Source organism: Chironomus tepperi, unplaced genomic scaffold, assembly GCF_022539635.2.
Source record: "Chironomus tepperi strain 1889 unplaced genomic scaffold, CSIRO-AGI_Ctep_v1 contig_161, whole genome shotgun sequence".
Taxonomy (NCBI): Eukaryota; Metazoa; Arthropoda; class Insecta; order Diptera; family Chironomidae; genus Chironomus; species Chironomus tepperi.
The window spans coordinates 2520710-2542021 of NW_027226283.1; the positions used below are offsets into that span (position 1 = coordinate 2520710).

The window sequence follows — 21312 nt, forward strand, 5'->3', positions numbered from 1 at the left end:
ATTGGGAAATTTAACTCTTTTGTCCTAAACATGCTAAATTAAAACTAACGAAACATTTAACTTTTAAAATTATTTCATATATAATATTTAAGTGGTTTGATAATGATTATATATACCTAAATAATGTTTTTGCCCTGGAGGCACTATCATGGAATATTAAAATTTTTAGAAATTTATACTTGCATGCAATTGTCGAATACTAAAAATTTATCATTATTGTATGAATATATTAAGGTGGAAATTTATAACCACAATTTTATTCTAATTTTCTAATATAATAAGTATTAAAGGAAACATTCCAAAAAAGTATAAGTTTCATAAATATTATAATTAATAAGTGGAAGTATGTTCCCTGTATTTAATTATTTCAAAGGGACATAAATGGCATAAATAAAAATGTCACAGTCAAAATTTTTAAGAAAAATATGCTGTGAAGTATTACCTAGTAGGGTTCGATTACTTGTAGGGTTCGACAATTGCATGAAAGTATACGCAAACTTTTTGTAAGATTTGCAAACAATATGCGCATACCTTTATATAATTGTCGAACCCTAGAATATACATAGTGTACGCGGCTTGTATACAATATTCGCAAATTTTTTGCATGTATTTCATTCAAGTGCTCTGTATAAATTTTCATATGCAAATTTTAGCACTTTTACGCAATATTTGTATAAAATATGCGTCGAACCCTAAAAAACTTAAAGCTTTTTTACTGTAGTGTTTCTACCCTGGACCAGGTAAAAAATCTATAGTAGCCAGTGTATCGAATGTCTGAAAATTTGCTTTTAAATATGGTTCGACAATTGCATGCAATTATGCGCATACAGATACATGTCTTGCATACAATTGCTATTATTTACATGAAAGTGTTGACTGATTTACATTTGCATGTATGACTTGTATCTGTTTGCGCATAGTTGCATGCAATTGTCGAATCCTACTTTAAAATATCTAAAATTATGAATCTTTTTTTTTTTTTTAAGATTTTAATGTTTCGCCACATTGTCCTCATGTGTTTTTTTTTTCTTTTTTGTTATGGGATATTATTTTATGGTTATACAAGTTAATAAACATAAAATGTTCATTGATTCTAAGCGAGCTCTGGTAGCTCCTATATGTCAAAAAATATTAAATTTTTGGATTTAATTAAAATTAAATATAATTTAACATTGTATATAATAATTATATATTATATCATGAATTTGAATTAAGGTTGAAAATGAGACAATTATATAGGAATACACAGTTCGAAATTTAGCTGGTTAATTACATCATATTACATTAAAACCAATGAATTCGTTCAATTTCCTTTCAAAAAAATAAAAAGGAAAATAATCAAATTCTAAATAGTATTTAAGTGAAATAAAGCAACGTAAAGGAACATTGTTTTGCAAAAACAATCACAATCAAATCATAATTATATAAGATATTCATATTAAATTAAATGAATTTATCTGTTTGAATATGTCTTTAGTTTATTTTTTAGTTACACAATTATGTCATAAATGGAAATGTATCTTAAATTCAAAGCGCATTTCTGAAAAAATTCCTTCGTCTATTATTTGAATTTGTTTTAACTGTTAATATTAAAAAACATTAAACAGTTTCTTTATTGTACTGATTGGATTTTGATTTGTCAATCAAATATTCATCGCAGGGCAAAAATGCGCTTAAGGGTAAATCTACCCTTTTTTTTTTTTGATTTGATATACTTTTTCTCAAAATTCTTGAAAACTATTTTCTTATCTTATAAGTAATAATATTTAACAAAAATGCATAGCATCTACGATATTGAGTATAATTCGGCTAATTTGAAGCTTTAGCAAGAGAATTATATTTGAAGCTTTAAGAAATGTTTCATTGTTAGAAAACATAGAACTCATTAAGTCAATTTTTGCTCGTATATACTTCATTTCAATGCCCATTATGCTTATTATTAAACATGTTTAGTTGAACAGATTTTTATTAAAAAAACGAGGTGAAAATATTATTTTGTTTACAAAATTTAATTTCAATTTTAAAATAATCGATTAATGATAGGAACACATTTACATTGTTAAAAAATTTTGCATCAAAAATTTCAGTTCAATTTATCTGTAGATTTGCCCTTAAGTTCCTCGACTAATAACACGAGGCTTTGAATATTTTTTAGGCTTCAACAATTGCATACAAGTATGCGCAGATACAAGTCTTGTATACAAGTGCTAGAAATTTAGTTGAAATTGTTGCACTTTTATGCAAGACTTGCAAACTGTATACAATTGTTAAACTCTAATATTTTTTTAATACTTACTTACTTACTTACTGGAACCATGCTCCGACTTGGAGCCTAGGTTATTACAAAAGGCCTTCCATCTGACTCTGTTACTGGCCACATCACAAAGCTTGTATAAATTCTCTGTTTTGACATCTAATTGACATTCCCGCATCACTGTTCTACGCCAAGTTGCCTTTGGAGCACCAGGGCGTCTCTTTCCTTGTGGATTCCATCCAAGCGCGGTGAAACATGTTTGTGTTTCCATCCCATTTACGTCACATTCTCTAGTGTTTCGTTTTCGTAGCGTGTGTCCTAACCATCCATACTTTCGTTTGAGGACTTCCCGATTAATGTCTTCCTGACCAGCTCTTTGCAGCAGTACTTGGTTTGACGGCCAGTCAAGTGGATCACCAGTCCACCATACTTTTAGTATACGTCTATAGCAGCGATTCACAAAAACCCGTAACTTTTGTTGAATGTCTGTAGTTACAAGCCAAGTCTCGCAATAATTACAGAAATTTGAAATATTTTTTTAATGTTGCAGACAAAAACTTTGGTTGAGAATTACTTGTAAAAAAATAAATGAATCATGTAGTGTTGCAGCAGTGTTGCTATATTAAAAATGAATTTAAAAATATTATGATATTGCACACAGAAATAATGCTTTTGCACCAGAACATTTCTCATCATTAGGAATACATATAATTACATAATTAAATTTATAAAGTTTTTAAATTAAACTTGAGGTAAACATTTAAAATATTTATTATTTTTTTTTTGTTTAAACACAAACAAATTAAATAATTAATGGACCAAAAACAAAATAAATCCCTATAAATGTAATTTGTTCTATATTAATATAATAAGTAGTGAAAAAGATTCCTTAAAAACATTTCTAGAACAAAAAATAAACTGTTGAATGTAATAAACATTTAAGAAATTTGTAATGGGCAATTCTCCGGATGATTTTTAGCGGATTTTTGAATCTTAGTATAGAAGCCGCCGTTAACAGTGTTCTAATCTAACATTAAAGTGAACAGACGAAAATAACGCATTTTCATGTAAATTCTAGCACTTGTATGTAAGACTTGTTTCTGCATGCGCACACTTGCATGCAAATGTCGAACCCTTATATTTGTGTATGTAGTCGTAAAAAATCACTAACACCATCATGCGTATTTTACACGTAGTGCAATGGAAAAATGTTATATAGGGTTCATCATTTCCATGCGCATACAGAAACAAGTATTGCATACTAAAGTGATCTAATTTATATGAAATTGTTGCACTTGCATGCAAGACTTGCAAACTATATGCGCATACTTGCATACAATTGTCGAACTCTATTGTGATAGTATTGGCTTTGTATGGCACGATTTTTTTTTGAATGACTACATATAGATATGTTAGAACAATTCAACGAATTTCTTGAAAAATGTGTCATCGTTTTAAGTTTTTTAATTACATAAGGAAAAATCCATCGAAGAGTGAAAATCCAAAATTCACTTGTAATATCATTTAATTCAGTAGGGATCGACAATTGTTGCAAGTATGCGCATACAATTTGCAAGTCTTGCATACAAGAGTAACAATTTCATGTAAATTCTAGAACTTGTATGCATGCCTTGTATATGCATGCGCATACTTGTATGCAATTGTCGAACCCTACTGATTTAAAATTCTGAAATTATTCTGTTATTTAATATTAGTTAGGTAAGGTCATTGTCTAATAATAGTATTATTTCGTATAATTGAAATATTTCTTTAATTAATTACTTATGACTTAAAAAAATGAGAAAAAGAACTTAGTAGATTCCTTTTTTTTCTAAATATTGAGATAAAAAATGTGTTGTTCTATACTTCAGGAATCAAACAAATTTGATTTGGAGAAAAATCTATTCATGGAATTGTCCATAATGCATTTTGTGATTATTCCAAAATTAACTTAAAACATATCCGTATCTGATTTTTTTTTTTTTGTTGCAATACATACATAGTTTGACTATATTTCTAGCAATTTTTTTGATAACTTTATACAAGTTGTTGATCTTAAAGCAACAAAATACAATTTTTAGCATTTACTTACTTACTTTTTTGTCAATTTCTATCGTAAATTGTCAAAGGTAAGAAAATTAAATAATTAAAATAAAAGCATGTAATAATAAAAAATCAAAAATTTTAAAATTGATGAACGACCAGAAATTCTAAAAAATTCTTAAAATTATATTTCATGTTAAAAAATAGAGCAATAAAGTTTTTAAAATAAACTCATTTTCCCTAAGCAGCAAAAATAAAATATTTTATTGAAATTTTTTCAGCTATTTTTTTATTTCTGAACAAATCATGTTTACAGCAGTTTACAGTAGTTTTATCACATGCATATCAAGGATGTAAACAAATTTCTGACTTTTCACGATTTTCAATAATTAAGTTTTAAAATTGATTAATATTAGTTTTAATACAATCATAATTTAAAAATCAAATTCTTAACGAATTACAATTAACATTTTTTCTAACTGTATTACAGTACCTATTAAAGAATTTAGAAAAGAACCAATTATTGTTTCAACTAGTCATTCATTACATGTTATGCAAATAAATTAGTTTTATATGCATCATAATTATTTTCTATTAAACCAGAAAAGCGCCTTTAGTATAAAGTATGCTACACCAGCAATGCAAAGAATTTTCTCCCGTTGCGTTCGCTGTAAGTTGTCAATCTCAACATTTAAAAGTCGTCGATTTAGTTTTGCAACTTGTTTTCTTAAATGCAATATCTCGTCGTGAGACTGTGAAAGATTTTCGACTGAACCCATTCCACTAAAATGTGGTGCTTCGTCTCTATAAAAAAATATTTTTTTTCAAATTTGAAAATTCTTTCGAGTAAAGACATTTCACCTGTGGTTGATAACTAATTCCTGGGAATTGTGATGTGATTTTTTTGGATTTTTCGTTCCTTTATTAATATCATCCGAAAAGTGTAAATTTTTCGGCTCAAAATATCTTGAATCATCTAATTCATTTTCATGTTCTTCGGAAGCATAAAAAGGAAAATGATGATCGTTAAGGGTGATAACCCTTGGTGGTGTAGACACTCTTATGAATCCGGGATCTTTGGGTAGAATAGAGTTTTCCAAAACAATTTCGCGTGGTGCAGATTTTGTACCTGACAATACTAGTAGCATTAAAATATTTACAAATAAACGAAAGATGCAATTGGCAATGATTGCATAAGTTAGTTTTTAAACAATGTTGTTAATTTAACTTTCAAATCATTCTGACGAAAGTAATTACCTAAATGTTTATCCTGACCCAAAACGACAATTCTATCAGGTACAGTCATATCTACTCGCTCGTCATGATAATTCCACGAATTCATGTTATGTCCATTTAAGATTTCATGATCCTGCACAATTTCTCCATTTGCAGAGACTATTTATAAAAAAATTTATTATAGTTTCTTATTTAAAATTTAATTCTAACAAAATTATAATCATCTTAACTATAGCTACTTGTTCAACCATTAATATCTAAGTGCTCTCTAATATGTAACTTACTACGCTTAGGAACTTTCATTTTTTCACTTATTTCCTCACTAAATTTCGCGTTCATATATGCCTCTAATAAAGGATCACCTTCAAAATCATAATTTGGTGGAGAAGTTGACATATCTTCAGAACCTAAATGCCTTTGAATTTAATAAAAAAAAAAATTTCTGATGAATTAATATTTCAAAGGCAAACAATCAAGTCCATAAAAAAAAGTAGTAAAAATATGTCAATATATATGTAGTGCAGAAGCGCATTTTGAAATCATTACCATTCAAAGCAAGGATGCTGTGCAAAACCTTTTGAACTCATTCGATTAAAGTGCTTCAATTAAAGCAATTATTCAAAAAATACAGCTATCTTGCAAAAATATTTTCATATCTAGGTATTTTTTTACTCGTTGAAATTTCGATTCGAAATCGAACGTTTTTCCATTAAAGCCGCCGTAGACTTTCAAAAAATGTGCTAAAGAGTGATTCTACAGATGAAATTTTACATAAATAATTTGTTGATTTTGACATTATTCAAAAGCAAAATTTGGACTAATTAAACACTTTTATAGCTTCTTTGATGATCAAATCGATGGCTCCTTATCTTATATTGTGCTTTTTTGTACTATAAATCAATCTATTAGACTAAAAAAAATTATCGCCCCAAACAAAACTAACACCATCACTATTTTCCATTGTTTTATGTGTAAAATACTAATGATGGCGTTACTAATTTTCAAAAATTTAAAGGTCACTTTTTTATATGAGCACATATATATTAAAGAAAAATGATTAATCTGTGGAATTGTCCTATAATCCTATAATCGAATTCAAACATGATAGACAGGGATTTATCGCTTTAAAAATTTAAAAAGCCAGTACATCCAGTTTTTTTTTATTATTAATTATTTATTACTTTTGCAAAAGACGCGTGACAATAAATAAAACATTTTTATGACGCATAAAATCCTTTTAGTTTGATATATGCTTGAACATTAACAAAAATTAAATATCATTGATATAATAATATATTTGAAGATGTTTAAAATAACAAAGTTAGCGTTAGAAGGAAATGGATTAAATTAAAATGGAAATGAAAGTTAGGATTAAATTAAATTAAGTTAAATTACGGAGTTAAATTATACATGATATAAAGTATCTAGATACTAAAAATTCATACTGATAAAATTAACAGCACAATCATATCTATATGTAAATTGGATTAGAATCATTTGATACATAATGTATAGCTTGATATTTGAACGAATTTAGTTTATTTTAAAGATTTCATTTTGACTTTAATGGTCAATTTTATATTTGTCAAAAACTATAATATCTAAATGAACATCGAATGTCATAAAAACCTCTCCAGACTTGGTTCCCTTTAACCGTATGCACTCAATTGGTTCATCTTTTAATATTTTAGTCATAACTATTTTGATTTTATCCGCAAAACCTGATATATTAGAATAACTAAATTTAGCTTCTTCTGGGATCATGTTTGTCTTTAAAAATTTTGCTGTATTTCTGCTGACAATGATGACATTTAAATTTTTAGATCTTGTAATTTTATTAAAAACATTTTCCATATAATGTAAGATTTTGAGGTTTTCGGACATAATTTGACCAGTAACGTAGTTTAGCTTATTTAAAAAAATATATATAATTTAAATTATTTTAAAGATTTTTTAATAAAAGTATTACCGATATATTATAAGAGTTCTCTGGTCTACCTCTTTCCGACATGGTTTAAAACTTCAAACTGTCAAATATTAAATATTTTATCAACAGCTTTCAATAATATTGATCAAATGAAACAAAGGGCTGACAAAGGGTTATAATAATAAAATCATGTTAATCGTAAATCATTTTGTAGCAAGGGTTAACATCGTGTTTTTGAGTTGCTAGAACAAGAATCAATTAATTAAAATTCAAAAATGAATAATAAAAAAAATAAAAATTTAGGGTATGATCGGTGATTCCACCGATGAATTTTTCCACAAAAAATTATATCTCTCTTAATTTACTCACTTTTTCACTACTTTTAATTTCCTATATCATGTATTTACCTATTTACTATCGTTATATGTCATCTAGTACCTTTAATACACTTTAATGAAATATTTCCATTTTTATGCCCGTTACTTATACTTTTTTTTTGGAATTTGTTGTTTTTGACATAATTCAAAACCCAAATTTAGACTATTTAAACACTTTTAAAGCTTCTTTGGTAGTCTAATCGATGGTTTCTTATCTAATACATCTTATGTTGTACTTATTAGGGCTCAAAACCAAGTTATTAAGCTAAAATTATTAAAAATTCTCATTGTCGAAAAAAAGTATAAGTAACGAAATTCCCAATCCGCGTGAAAACAAATTATAATTCTGTTTATGATATTAAGTGAGTAAATGAAGATGTTTATCTGGTATTCTTGAAGTGTCAACTGAATTAAATGTCAGTTTGGAAATGATTGAATTTTAAAGAACACGGATTATTCAAGTAAAAATTTTCAAAATTCAACCAATCCACAATGATCTAGAATCGAAAAAAATTGATTTTTTTCATTGAAAATAAACTTGATCTTCTTTAGGCTGTATTGAAGATGGTAATAATAACTATCTCTGGGCGAATATAAGGCTTCAAATCGTTGTCTAACTTATCTAAATTTATTTTGAATTTCACAAATTTTTTGTTTACAATTTCAGTGAAATTTTTAATCGTAAATATTTCTATTAATTAGACTCATTTTACTTACTTTTAATCGATTTTTATCTTTTAAATCATCAAAAGTTTATAATTAAACGAGAAAATCATAGCATATAGTAGTAAAAATGCTTAAATATTTTTGAAAATTCGTAAAATATGCAGTTTAAAAACTTAAATAACTTATTATGATACAACGAACTAGAAACTAGAAATAAGACATAGTTTGAGCTTTGATGATGATGTGATGTTAATATTAAGGTGCCAAATTTGCCCATTAAAGAGATATTGAGTCTCAAAGTTTGCATGAAATTTCCTTTTCGAAAAATTTTTAGGTAACTTTTTTGCGTTAATAAACGTCGTTCATCAAAAATTTTTAGCGCATTTTTGAAACTTGTTTTCAAAAAGGTAGCTTAATAATGCACTTTGTTCGTTCGTTCGGTCGGCTGTTCGGCTGGAACGCGAGATCTCGAAAACTAGACATCGTAGAGAGCTCTGGTTTGTTTTAATAGCTTCGTTCTATCAAGTTATTGGGTTATCGGTCATTTAGAAGTCTCAAATCAACGCATAAATACTATAATTAACAGTTTTTCATTTTCATTTACAACAACAACAAAAACAACAACACGTTTCTTCATTGTTTTACAGTGTTTTTCAATGTTTTTCGATGTTTTAACAGTGTTTACTGAACAATGATTGAATTTTTTTTTGACCGTTATGAGGTTTGAATTATGAAAATCCGTTAAATGAGTAAGTTCTTAAATTTTTGGAAGTTTTACATGGATCTTGTTTTTTAGATCTGGAAGTGACCTGGATCTTACTGGATCTTGGTTTTTTAGGTCTGGAAGTGACCTGGATCTTACTGGATCTTGGTTTTTAGGTCTGGAAGTGACCTGGATCTTACTGGATCTTGGTTTTTAGGTCTGGAAGTGACTTGTTAATCAATTACTGATCGCTGGGACAAAAATGCGCTTAAGTCCCTCGATCAATAACACGAGGACTTTTGTAATTTTTTCATTAAATGTTCAAATTTTGCTAAACTATTAGTGATCTTTAAAAGAAATTAAATAAAAACATTTAGAACACCAAGAAAATTGCGAATTTTTTAATTACAAATATAGCGGTTTTTTTGTTTAAAAAAATTTCATGCTTCCAGAAGTAAATACCGCACTTTTGATTTGTGAACATTTTTTTCGATTCTAGATCATTGTAGAATGTGAGTTTTCATAAACTTTGTTTGAATTGTTCTCGTAACATGTAGACAGTTTTATACATGTCATGACATTTCATATAAAAACCTAAAATATTTCTAAACAATATTTATTTATGTGTGCAATAAAATAATACAATAAAATAAAAAAATAAACATAAGCTTTTCAGACCTTAAGGTGCGCGTTTATACGCGTTTCATGGCTATTGGAAGTTTAACGATGGAGAATTCGCCAGATCTCTCGCTCAAACCTAGACCTGGGGAAATTTTCCTTAACGGTTGCATTTTGAAAAATTAGCTTTTTTAATCCAAGGTTATTTGTTTTTCGATCACAAAAATATTTTAATCAATATCTTTACGTTTTCTCATGATATAAATTCAGAAACCGGTCAAAATGTACAAAATTAATTATATTTTACAGAATATATTAAACATCTATATAAAACTTATGAACAACAGAAAATTTTTAATTTTTCGTTTTCAAAATTTTGAGATCTTCTCATGGATTAGGAAAAAAAGCTTAAAAAGGTTCTTTGTGACCAAAAGTTGACGTTCGGAGAATCGATTTTTCTCATTAGTTAAGCTTTAAAGATTATCTTTGGAGCATAAATATGATGGAACGGATCAGAATCTATCATTTGATATACATTTGAGGATGTAATGATGAGAATTTAATGGGTAAATATTGATTCCCCTATTAAAATTTTCGTAAAATGCAACTTTTGGTCACAAAGCACCCAGCCGAAGCCATGATCTTGTGATCATGGACAAGATCGGTTTTGGGCATTTCTTTGGATGATTTTTTGAAAAATTTTGTCAAAAAATCGATTTTATGGAAAATATTTCCACACTCTTAGAAAAATTCTAAAATTTAATTTTAGATTTGTATGAAAAAATCTAAAGTTTAGTTTTTAACATAGCACCTAAAACTAAATTTTAGAATTTAAAACTAAAATTTTAAAATTTAAAAACTTAAATTTTTAATTTTAAAATTTTAATATTAAAAATTTTCCATAGAAAAACTAAAATTAAAGTTTTAAAATTAAAATTTTAAAATTCTAAAATTTTAGTATTAAAATCTAAAATAAAGTTTTAGGTGCTATGTTAAAAACTAAATTTTAGAATTAAAAATTGAATTTTAGATTTTTGATTTTTATTTCCTGTGCAGAAAAATTTCAAAGTAGCCATTAATTATGACTAATAACACACATATTAGTATGAGTAAGGAAGTGAAAGCATGTATTGGTAGTTGATAATTTTGAGTCAACTTTTTTTAAATTTTTCATACAAAGTTGGCACATACTTCATCAAGTGATTTCTGCATGCTCTTGTGAAGTTTTATGAGAAATTTTTTTCTAAAATAATAGTTTTAGAATTTTAAAATTCGGGTTCTTGATTTTAAAAATTTAAATTTTAGAATCCAAAATTAAGTTTTAATATTTTAAAATTAAAAATTAAATTTTTAAACTAAAAAAAAATTTATTCTAAAACTAAAATTTTAGAATTTTTTTTAAGATTGCAATAAAGTGCTTCAAATTATTGTTTTAACTAAAGAAGCAAAAGTGCCTTGATAGCTCACTTAGCAAGGTGCGGGTCACTAAAGTGGGTGTTGAGTTTTGAACTCCAGGGTTCGAATCTTATCACCGACCTAGTGGTTTTTCGGAAGTTTAGATACTTCGGCTTCTTAAGTGTAGCTAAGAATTAGGTAACGTAAAATGTTAGAACGGGTCATGATTCATAAATTCATAGCAGAGAGCTTTTATGGAACGGACCTGGATGCATTATAATTAACTGAATAATTGGAACGAGAGCTTACATTAAAACTGAACCTAATGGAGTTGCCAGATTAGCTTCTACACATCAACACTGCAATTAGGTTCTGTGCTGTATACTTGAGCTTATATGTCCATAATATAGATTTAAGAATTATTGTTAAGTTTAAAATCGTAGCGCTTTAAGAGTTCTTGTATGTAACGTTGTATAATTTAAGTTATTTCTTCGGTCAATAAAAAAATCACCAAAATCGGAATTTGCTATTTTTTGCATCCGAAGAATCGAAAAATAGACAAAACTAGAAATGCTTCAGTTTAACGACTGGCACCAAATGATAAAACATTCTAAAAACTATCATTTTATGCTCTTAGTTCTGGCCATTAATCATTAATTAAAGTGATATTTCGATTCTTCGAAAATAAATTTTGGTGATCGCGTTATTTTTGAGCTTTTTTTTTCCTAGTCCGTGCAGAAAAATACCAAATGAAATTTTCAAAAAAAACTCAAATTTTCATCTTAATTTAGCATTTTAATGTTAAATAACTAATAATTCAGCAAGAATTAATGACAGAAAACTGTTTAAAGTTAATTAAAGCTATCAAAACATGAAATTAGAAGAGATTTTAAGCCGTTCCGCCACCGAGGCACCTCGTGCTAATAATAGAAATGATATAAGACAAATTGACAATAAAAATATATTAAAATCAAAACTAAAACAGTTTTTTTTAGCGCATTTTTGAAATTTTTTTCTTGGCTTAATAAGGCGCTTTGATCTGTCGGCTGATGTTAAAAACATTTTATCTAGACATCGTAGAGAGCTTGGAATGGTTTTAAAAGATCAGTTCCATAGAGTTATTGGCGCATCGGGCATTTAAAAGTTACAAATCAACGCATAAATGCTATAATTAACAATTTTTCATTCTCATATACAACAACAAAAACAACAACACGTTTTTTCATTGTTTTAAAGTGTTTTTCGATGTTTTATCAGTGTTTACTGCTTTTACTGGCTTAGTAAAGAAATTTGACTTTGAAAAATCTTTGTTCTTCTTAAGATCTTGTTTTTAAGTCGAAAAAGTGACTTGGACATAGGGTTTCTGAAAGCGGTTTTTCAAAAACCGCAAAACCGCACTTTTTGACCCAAAATGCGGTTTTTTAAAAACCGCGGTTTCTTAAAGTAAAAACCGCGGTTTTAGAACTTTGTATGGAAAAATTTACTTAAATCCACAAAAAGTAAATTTTGAAGATAATTTTTAAAAAAAAATGTTTCAATTTAATGTTATATTGAAAATCTGGACTGAAATTATGCAAACTGGTAAAAATAATTTGAATTTCAAAAGTTTGTACAATAAATAATTTTTTAAACTATTTTATCAAGCAATTTGAAACTGAATCTTAATAAAATAGAGAAAAATAGACAATTTTAATTCTTTTATGCATAAAAATCAACTTTTCAATTTTTTCCAAAAATTTCATGCTTTTGTATGAAAATTGAAAACCGCAAAAAACCGCAAAACCGCGGTTTTTGAAATTTTGGAAAACCGCAAAACCGCGGTTTTGAAAAAGTGCGGTTTTTCAGAAACCCTACTTGGACATTAGTGGATTTTGAATTTAGCACATTTTTGTAAACTCGCTTAGTCAAAAATGCGCATAAGTCATTCGATCAATAGCATAGGACTTTTGTAATTTTTTTGAATTATCAGAAGGGGTACTAACGTAAAAGTGTAACTTAATACTTTAACATCTAGATTTAATTTAAATTATTTTTGGCAAAAGAACATTATTTGAAATCATTTTTAAAATATTGAAAATTAAAAATAATATAACTAAAGCTTTACTCGCTAAAATTACTAAGAATTGAACGCAAAAGACACCATGAATGATGAAGGAGGTTTGTGCGGATGAAAAAACATTAAAGTTTTTGTCTTTTTAAAAAATAAACAATTTTCAATATTTGCTTTTTTTCGTCATTTTATTATTTTTTAGAACACACAACAAAAAAGAAAAATAATGTCCTTCCGATTTATGGAAACGATTGTATGAATCTTAATCCTCTTATATTAACAAACATACAATCAAGCAATTACTTTAAAGGTATGTTTCAGCAATTTTTTTTTTCTATTAAGTTGAAATTGTGTCTAATCTTGCTAATATTTTTTTTTGTTTCTTTAAAATTTAAAATTTTAGGTATGTGTCAGTAGGTATGATAAAACAAGTTTTGTCTACAGATCGTGCTGAGATAATGATGTACTTTATCGCAGCACTTCTGGAAATTTTGAAATTTCTATTTTTAGTTTTCAATAAGTATCACGAAATTTTCCTCTTACTTCTAGTGACCTTGTTTCAGCTCAAAACTTACCACGAAGTTATTGATGAAATTTACTATCAAGTCAAACATTTAGAACCTTGGGTAATTTACTTAGTTAATCATATATGACAAACATAATTATTACACACTTTTTTTTTACTATTTCCCAAATATTTTTTTTATGCTCATATAGGAACGGGGCTCTAGAAAAACTTCAGGAAATTCTGGAATGTGTGGGTAAGTGAGCTGTAAATTTCATATGTCATGCAAAAACAAATTACCCCGAACAAAACTAACACCATCACAATTTCGTATTGTTCTGGGTGTAATTTTTGAAATTTTACGGGTAATTTTTCGAATGACCATTTTTACCTCGTTTTTACACGCTTTTTTCTTATTATACCACTATTATATTTATTTACTATTGTAATCTACAAGAAATGGTCAAAAAAACTTTTTGATTTTTATTAATTTGAGTTGATTTATAATTATTTAATAATATTACTTAGTTCTGTGAGAGGAGTCGGTTCTGGAGGAATCGTTAGCTCAGCCGTAAGTACAACATCTAGTAGCACAGATCATTTAAAAATTAATTGATTATTTTCAGTTCTGCCTGCTTTATAAGTTGTATACATTGAAGTTAACACGCAAGCAACTAAATGGTTTGATAAAACATACAGATTCACCATATATTCGTGCTTTGGGATTTATGTAAGTTTCTCTTATTAACACATTTTTGAAAACCAAATTACTTAGAGCTCTGGTTTGTGCAAAGGGCCATTCGCTTCTAATTAAAGGAAGTAAATAAGCATTAGGTTAATATTTGACTTTAAGTAAAGTCTTATGATTAAATCATCATTAATTTGACAATTAAGTTTTTTAGCGTATTTTTGCAATGCCAGATCTCGAAAACTAGACATCGTAGAGAGCGCTGGTTTGTTTTAATAGCTTAGTTCTATCGAGTTATTGTGTTATCGGTCATTTAGAAGTTTCAAATCAATGCAAAAATACTGTAATTAATGATTTTTTGATTTCGATACAAATTGTAAATAACTTTTTTCGGGAAAATTTTGAAATTTACATAAAACTGTTAGAAAGTTTGAATGCTAGATAACCGTAATAAGAATTTTTTTTTTGTATAGTTTACCGATAGTGACTATGAGCCTACTGGATCTTTTTTTTTAATTCTGGAAGTGACTTGGATCCTACTGGATCTTGTTTTTTAGATCTGGAAGTGACCTATTCCTCAGTCAATAACACGAGTACTTTTGTAATTTTTTAGCGCATTTTTGAAATTTTTTTCAAAAAGGTAGCTTAATAAGACACTTTGTTCGGTCGGTCGGCTGGAACGCGAGATCTCGGAAACTAGACATCGAAGAGAGCTCGGAATGGTTTTAAAAGATCAGTTCCATAAAGCTATTGCTGCGCCGGGCATTTAAAACTTTCAAATCAACGCGTAATTGCTATAATTAACAATTTTTCATTTTCATATACAACAACAACACTTTTTTTCATTGTTTTACAATGTTTTATCAGTGTTTGATGAACAAAGTTTGAATTTTTTTTGACCGTTATGTAGTTTAAATTATGAAAATCCGTTAAATGATGAAATTCTTAAATTCCATTTGTTAATCTGGAAGTGACCTGGATCCTACTGGATCTTGTTTTTGTGGGTCTGAAAGTTATATGGATCCTACTGGATGTTGTTTTGTGAATCTGGAAGTTACCTGAATCCTACTGGATCTTGTTTTTGTGGGTCTGGAAGTTATATGGGTCCTACTGGATCTTGTTTTGTGTTGAAACTGGAAGTAACCTGGATACTACTGTATCTTGTTTTGTTGGTCTGGAAGTGACCTGGATCCTACTGGATGTTGTTTTGTGAATCTGGAAGTGACCTGGATCCAACTGGATCTTGTTTTTGTGGGTCTGGAAGTTATATGGGTCCTACTGGATCTTGTTTTATAGACAGGGAACTGACTTAAAAATCAATTACTGATCGCTGGGACAAAAATGCGCTGAAGTAACTCGATAAGAACGAGTACTTTTGTAATTTTTTAGATTATAAAGGGTAGTTCTCATGATAAACAATAAATATTACACTCAATATGTGTAGCAATATAGGAAATTTGAGAAAATTTTATTGCTTCAGCTAAATTAATGTTTAAATTGAGAAATTTAATTTTTATCAAATAATATAATATACAATTTAGAGACAGAAATAATTAAAGCTTTCACTTAATCATTTTAAAAAGGTATATTCGATTTACTCAACCACCTTCCGATCTGTATGATTGGTATGAAGAATTTTTGCAAGATGAAGAGGAAATAGATGTAAAAGCTGGAGGAGGAAATACAATGAAAATAGGACAAATGTGCCGACAATTTTTAATAAAACTTGATTGGTTTAGCACATTATTTCCGCGAATTCCAGTTCCTATACAAAAGAGTATTGAGCAAAAATTGAACGAGTATGATCGAAAACATGGAACTCAAACTATTAAGCCCACTCAACGTTATAGTGGTGCATCTTCTTCAGATGAAAGAGTGAGAGATCGCCCTTACAAAGAATATCGAGAAGAAAGAAGACGATCAAAGTCACCAGCTTACAAGGAATATCGCGATGAGAGAAAACGTTCACCTATTCATAAAGAATTTCGTTCTAAATCGCCATATGATTCCAAAAATTATAAACGTTCTGGTAGCCGAGAAAAACATTCGAAAAAGAGTTATCGAGATCGATCAAAGGTAAAGGATTATGATCGACGTGATCGGAAAAGAGAATACGAATATGAGGATGCAAAATTTTCACGGCGATATTAAAAAGCTCATTCATTGAGTGAGCAAGGCAAGGAAACGTTAGGAAAATAAAGCATCATTCTTTAACTTCATAGAAACGAGAATCAGGAAATATAAAAATCAAAACATAATTTCACCTCATTTGTTTCCATAATTAAAAAAAATATAGAAAAAAACCATTTAACAATTGCTAATGGAGCTTTTTTATATACATTATTTGCAATCATTTCAATAAAAATATCTAAGTATGATGATAAATTTGGTTTTTTTTACAAATTTTTAATTTTTATATTCTATTTGTTGTTGAAATTATTTGATAAAATATTTTCTTCAGAAGCCAGAAATTTTTCTGGAGGGCTCAAAATTTTTAATTCAACAATTCTTCAAGCTTTCCAAGAATGAAGGATATTAAAATAGCTTTCTAGTTATTTACCTGATTTTTCTTATATAAAAAAACTGCTTATTATCTGTGAGGGTTTAAACCTTTATTCAAGAATTTTTGTAAAGTTAAATTTCATAATTTCATATTACAATGCTATATTAATCTTAAATTAAACGGTCGGATTAAATAGAGTATCATGATAAAACAAAAAGAATATAACTTTGTATAAATATCGTAGCTGCGATTTAAACGATGAAAAAATTATGTTTTTTTAAAGTATGATCTTTAAATATTTCTGTGCTACCAACATGATACTCTTGCTTAAATATAGTCAAAAAAACATAAGCATTATGAATTTTTTTGTATGAACTTAATTGAAAAAATTAAAAAGATGACTAAATTTTAAAAAGAGTTGGAGAAAAGCTTATCAAGTCTTGAATGTTCGTCATCCTTGTTTTGCTTCAGGATCGAGCTTCTTTCAAATATGACAGATGTGTTTTATTCATCGTCTCATTTTAAAATTATTCTTACGATGAAAGCAAATGATGGACCATCAGAGAGACGAGTATTGCGAAAGAGAAGCCCAATCGTTCTTTTCTGAACAAAAACATTTTACGAAGAAAAACTTTCATCAAATTTACTTGCTGATTTGTTGATCATCATCTAAAAAATTCATTTGCTAATGTGTTTTATTTCATTATTTATAAAATTAACTTAATTTTTATTCTTGAACAGCTCTGTTAAGACAAAGAAATTCCTTTAGAGAAAGAAAAAAATGAGAATAAGATACCTATTTATAATTTAACGAAAGAAATTTTCCTGCCGTTTTTTATCGTGTTATTATTCTTCCTTCTTTCGTTTATGCAGCATAAAACATGAAAACTATGTTATCCTAATCCACGAATAAAAATACATTAAACGCATGATTATATTTAATTCCGATATTAATTCCGCAATTTTCTCAAACCACATTTAAATTTTTTCTGTTTTGTCGAATAACTTAATCATATTTTTTTTTTCTTAAGATTTAATTTTTCTGTACATCATTTTTTTAATTTTCAAGGGTTGCGCATTCATCTGGAATAAACGTGTTTGATCGTTCAAATGCAATTAACAATTAAATATCTAATTTCTTAGAAAAGATAAAATGAGTAAACTGAATAGAACAAAAATTTATCAATTTTAATTCGAATTTAAATTTAAACTTACCAAAATAAATTTTATCAACTCTTCTTCAGTCCTGTATATATAATATATAGTTTAATACGTTTAAATTTTTAAAACATCTTTTAAATTGTTACTTAAAAATTTATATGGTCAATCACGTGCAAACCTGCTGTGCCGGTGGTGAATCAGTAGGCAATGTATCATCTAATAAAAGCTCACTTGTAGAATCATTGATGCTATCAAACTAAAAAAAAAACGACAGAAAATAGAAAAATAAATATATACAATATATAATACAGTTGAAAACATTTTTCAAAAAAAAAAAAAACTTACTGATTCATGATGAAGCTTGTTGCGCTTTGGATTATTCAAATTGGATTCTGCAGACAATCGCTTTTTCACAAGTTGTGTTAATGAGGATGTTGAATTATTCAATGACTCTGAAGCTTTTCGTTCCCTTTTAACAAAGCTACTATCTATGTACTGAGATAATTGTTTTCGTCGAACATGACGAGCTTCAATTTTCATACCTTCCTTAAGCATTTTAATATTTACCTATAAAAGAAAGAAAAAGAGATAATAATTAAGTAAATGGTTATTTTGGGTGAATAAATGTATCACTTACCGCATGTTTATGTACAGAATCCGTAAATGATTGTATACTAACTGTTAAATCAACATTGAGATTTGCAGAACGCTCAAATTCAAGACCAATAAACCACATTGAGCAAAAATTGGGTTCACTTTGTGATTCTCCACTGTTGTCATTAGATATTTCACTATTTTTGTTATCATTTGCTAATATAGTATTTATTTTGTCCTTACTACTTCCCGTAGATTTATCGAAACATTTAGGATTAACATGTGCAAGATTTATGTGTTGATTTCGTTCCAAATTACCAATGAGTATACGAATTTTTGACTCTATTAAGCCACACCATTCCAAATGATCATCTGGTGTCGACGAACTTACCAATAAAACGATAAAATGTCGATACTTTGTAAAAAAATTTGGTGGTTGAAAGAGTTTATCCCAATCAGCTTTTCCTAACATTATTTCATCAGTAATTTCCATACCTTCTTTAAATGAATTTTGAATAACTTTAGATGTTGATATTGAAACATTAAAGGTGGAATTTTGTTGTGGATATGCTGGAGTTATAATTGGCATTAAATGATACCTGTCTTGAGCGTTTACACGAGGATCCCAGACAGCAAATCCTAAATTCACATTATCTGGTTGTTTTAAAAGGACTGGTTGTGGCCATTTCCATCTTGAAAATACCAAGAAAAACTTATGAACAAGTGTTGCAGCAACGGCATTTGGATATAATTGACATGTTCGCGCCACTAGCATAGCCCAAGATACTCCACCAAAGTACCCTAAAGAGTTTGAATAAACACCATGCTCTAAAAATAAAAAAAGAAAAGAAACAAAATTAATAACAAAAAAATGAATTAATAAGATAAATTTTAATTTTAAATTACTTACTTTTAGCCCATAATTTAATTGTACGCAATGCTAAGCGAAAATTCTCGATGTTTGGAACTAAACGAAGAATCTCGTCAGTTACTCTACAACCATTAAGACTCCTTACGCAGCGTGGATCTAAGTTCTTTAGCAGTAAGTCATCACGCAAATCAAAATTGTCTGGTATTTCCTTGAGAGCCAAACGTGCAAATAGTAGATCAATTTCAATTCCATCAAAATTCATTTTTATGACAGGAACAAATGCTTCTTCAACAGCTCTACATTCTGTTACTTCTGACTGCTGCTTTAGAAGTTCGAAAAAAGATGAGAAATAGTCGCTTCGTTCAATGTTACGAGGTGCAACGCATAGAGCATCGATATCAGCGCCTCTATGATGAACACCTAATCGATAAGAACCAAACGTATATATTTTGCCACCAAGCTTCTCTGCCATTTGTTCAGGCATATTTTTTTTAATAGAAACATCTTTCACCCATTGTTTTACAAGAGTATTGAGTTTTGCTAAAATTTCCATACGATGATTTAATTCTTGTTCGCTTTCAAAAACGTTATATGGCTCTAGAATTTCTTCCAAATCCTCTGTCCTTTTTATATCTTCCTGTTTTGGCAATGCAAGAGAAATCGCTGATGTCATTCCCAATTGCTTTGGTTGATTCTGCGAGGAAATGTTTGATGTCCCTCCATTTTTTTGCATGTTATTCATTTTTTTTTTAAGTTTTAATCCAATGTTTTTTTCCTTGTTTCTTGTATTATGCGAATAAGATTGACAAAAGGAGCAATCTAAAACTGCAATAAATATATATATATATATATATTAAAATAGTTATTCTTCTTTTTCACCATTATTTATTATTTGTTATTTTGTCATTATGCTAGGTAAAAACAAGTATTAACAATACGAACGTTTCTGAAGGTTTGTGAAAAAAAAAAGTTTTTAATCAGAATAGCGTAAATTAAAAAATTGGCTTGTTTAGAGCATCAACCTATTTTTTAAAATCAACTATTTTATGATAAATTCGCTTACCATATAAATAAATCTTAAAATGTAGAGAATAATTTTAAGACAATAGTCTTTTTAATAACATACTTAATTAACTACTACTCATAAAACCTTGAGAATTATATTTTATAATTTTTTAAAAAATGAAATACAAGTCAAAACCGATTATTACAAAACGAATTAAATTTTTTAAAACATAAATGCTCCGTTAACAAGTTAAAAATTTAGGTACCTAGTAAAAGAAAAAAAAATCATACTTTCACACCCCAGAAATTGCTTTTAATTAATTTGGAAATTCTCCAAGTTATTTTTTTTGATTTTAAATTTTGGTAAAATTAGGGGAATTAGTGATAAAAATAATATAAATATTATATGTAATATAATAAATTTGTAATGATAGATATTGCAAGAAAATATTGATATATTGAAAATTCCGCTAATGCGCATGATATAATAAAATACAAAAAGTCCTCTCTTTTACGATTATATTTGAAAATAATCACTCAGACTTTATGCTTTGATTTCTCAAAAAGTGTAAATAAAAGAATAGGTTTTTACAGTTAATTAATTAGTGGAAAATTTGTTTTCAAATTTTTAATAATGTGACCTACAGGATCTGTTTTCAAAACTTATTTTTTAAAATAAAAAAGTGATAACTTGTTTATAGAACCTATTTTAGAGA

At 28.0% G+C, this 21312-nt stretch overlaps 3 protein-coding genes across 10 annotated transcripts; 1 reads left to right on the plus strand and 2 right to left on the minus strand.

Annotated features, from left to right (window-relative positions):
• Positions 1-4574: 4574 nt before the first annotated feature.
• On the minus strand, positions 4575-8208 carry Tango11 (transport and golgi organization 11). 3 transcript variants are annotated; one of them, XM_070637461.1, is made up of 5 exons: positions 6080-6226; positions 5818-5948; positions 5555-5692; positions 5159-5435; positions 4575-5101 (listed from the first exon to the last, which is right to left on the minus strand). In XM_070637461.1, the coding sequence occupies exons 1-5, from the start codon at positions 6118-6120 to the stop codon at positions 4882-4884; spliced, it is 807 nt and encodes a 268-aa protein (XP_070493562.1). In that variant the 5' UTR covers positions 6121-6226; the 3' UTR covers positions 4575-4881. The 3 variants fall into 3 exon arrangements, with proteins under 3 accessions (XP_070493562.1, XP_070493564.1, XP_070493563.1); XM_070637463.1 differs by lacking the exon at positions 6080-6226 and adding an exon at positions 7868-8208 and having other exon boundaries at positions 4577-5101; XM_070637462.1 differs by having other exon boundaries at positions 4580-5101; positions 5159-5426; positions 6080-6217.
• A 4998-nt stretch (positions 8209-13206) lies between these two features.
• Positions 13207-16847, plus strand: LOC139088300 (pre-mRNA-splicing factor 38B). The gene is made up of 7 exons (XM_070637457.1): positions 13207-13376; positions 13472-13579; positions 13819-13895; positions 13987-14030; positions 14303-14345; positions 14401-14504; positions 16046-16847. Exons 1-7 carry the CDS (start codon positions 13361-13363, stop codon positions 16611-16613), a joined length of 960 nt encoding a protein of 319 aa, XP_070493558.1. The 5' UTR covers positions 13207-13360; the 3' UTR covers positions 16614-16847.
• Positions 16848-17121: 274 nt separating this feature from the next.
• hrg (poly(A) polymerase hiiragi) lies at positions 17122-20792 on the minus strand. 6 transcript variants are annotated; one of them, XR_011544202.1, is made up of 7 exons: positions 20655-20792; positions 19631-20416; positions 18764-19548; positions 18472-18693; positions 18273-18382; positions 18181-18211; positions 17122-18048 (listed from the first exon to the last, which is right to left on the minus strand). XR_011544202.1 is itself a non-coding variant. In XM_070637347.1 (6 exons), the coding sequence occupies exons 2-5, from the start codon at positions 20331-20333 to the stop codon at positions 18293-18295; spliced, it is 1800 nt and encodes a 599-aa protein (XP_070493448.1). In that variant the 5' UTR covers positions 20334-20416; positions 20655-20792; the 3' UTR covers positions 18129-18211; positions 18273-18292. The 6 variants fall into 6 exon arrangements, 2 of the variants coding, with proteins under 2 accessions (XP_070493448.1, XP_070493447.1); XR_011544201.1 differs by having other exon boundaries at positions 17122-18103; XR_011544199.1 differs by having other exon boundaries at positions 17122-18103; positions 18181-18382.
• Positions 20793-21312: the final 520 nt, after the last annotated feature.

What these genes read in the sequence shown, in the direction of transcription:
- Tango11 (XM_070637461.1), bottom strand. Translation starts at nt 6,120, where the DNA reads ATGAGTTCAAAAGGTTTTGCACAGCATCCTTGCTTTGAATG. An exon ending in CAGCATCCTTGCTTTGAATG is followed by an intron (nt 5,949 to 6,079) that starts GTAATGATTTCA and finishes TTAAATTCAAAG; the next exon opens with GCATTTAGGTTCTGAAGATA. An exon ending in AATGAAAGTTCCTAAGCGTA is followed by an intron (nt 5,693 to 5,817) that starts GTAAGTTACATA and finishes TTTTATAAATAG; the next exon opens with TCTCTGCAAATGGAGAAATT.
- LOC139088300 (XM_070637457.1), top strand. An exon ending in TCAAACATTTAGAACCTTGG is followed by an intron (nt 13,896 to 13,986) that starts GTAATTTACTTA and finishes ATGCTCATATAG; the next exon opens with GAACGGGGCTCTAGAAAAAC. An exon ending in ATTCGTGCTTTGGGATTTAT is followed by an intron (nt 14,505 to 16,045) that starts GTAAGTTTCTCT and finishes CATTTTAAAAAG; the next exon opens with GTATATTCGATTTACTCAAC.
- hrg (XM_070637347.1), bottom strand. Translation starts at nt 20,333, where the DNA reads ATGAATAACATGCAAAAAAATGGAGGGACATCAAACATTTCCTCGCAG. An exon ending in AATTAAATTATGGGCTAAAA is followed by an intron (nt 19,549 to 19,630) that starts GTAAGTAATTTA and finishes TTTTATTTTTAG; the next exon opens with AGCATGGTGTTTATTCAAAC. An exon ending in ACAAGCTTCATCATGAATCA is followed by an intron (nt 18,383 to 18,471) that starts GTAAGTTTTTTT and finishes TTTTTTTTTTAG; the next exon opens with TTTGATAGCATCAATGATTC.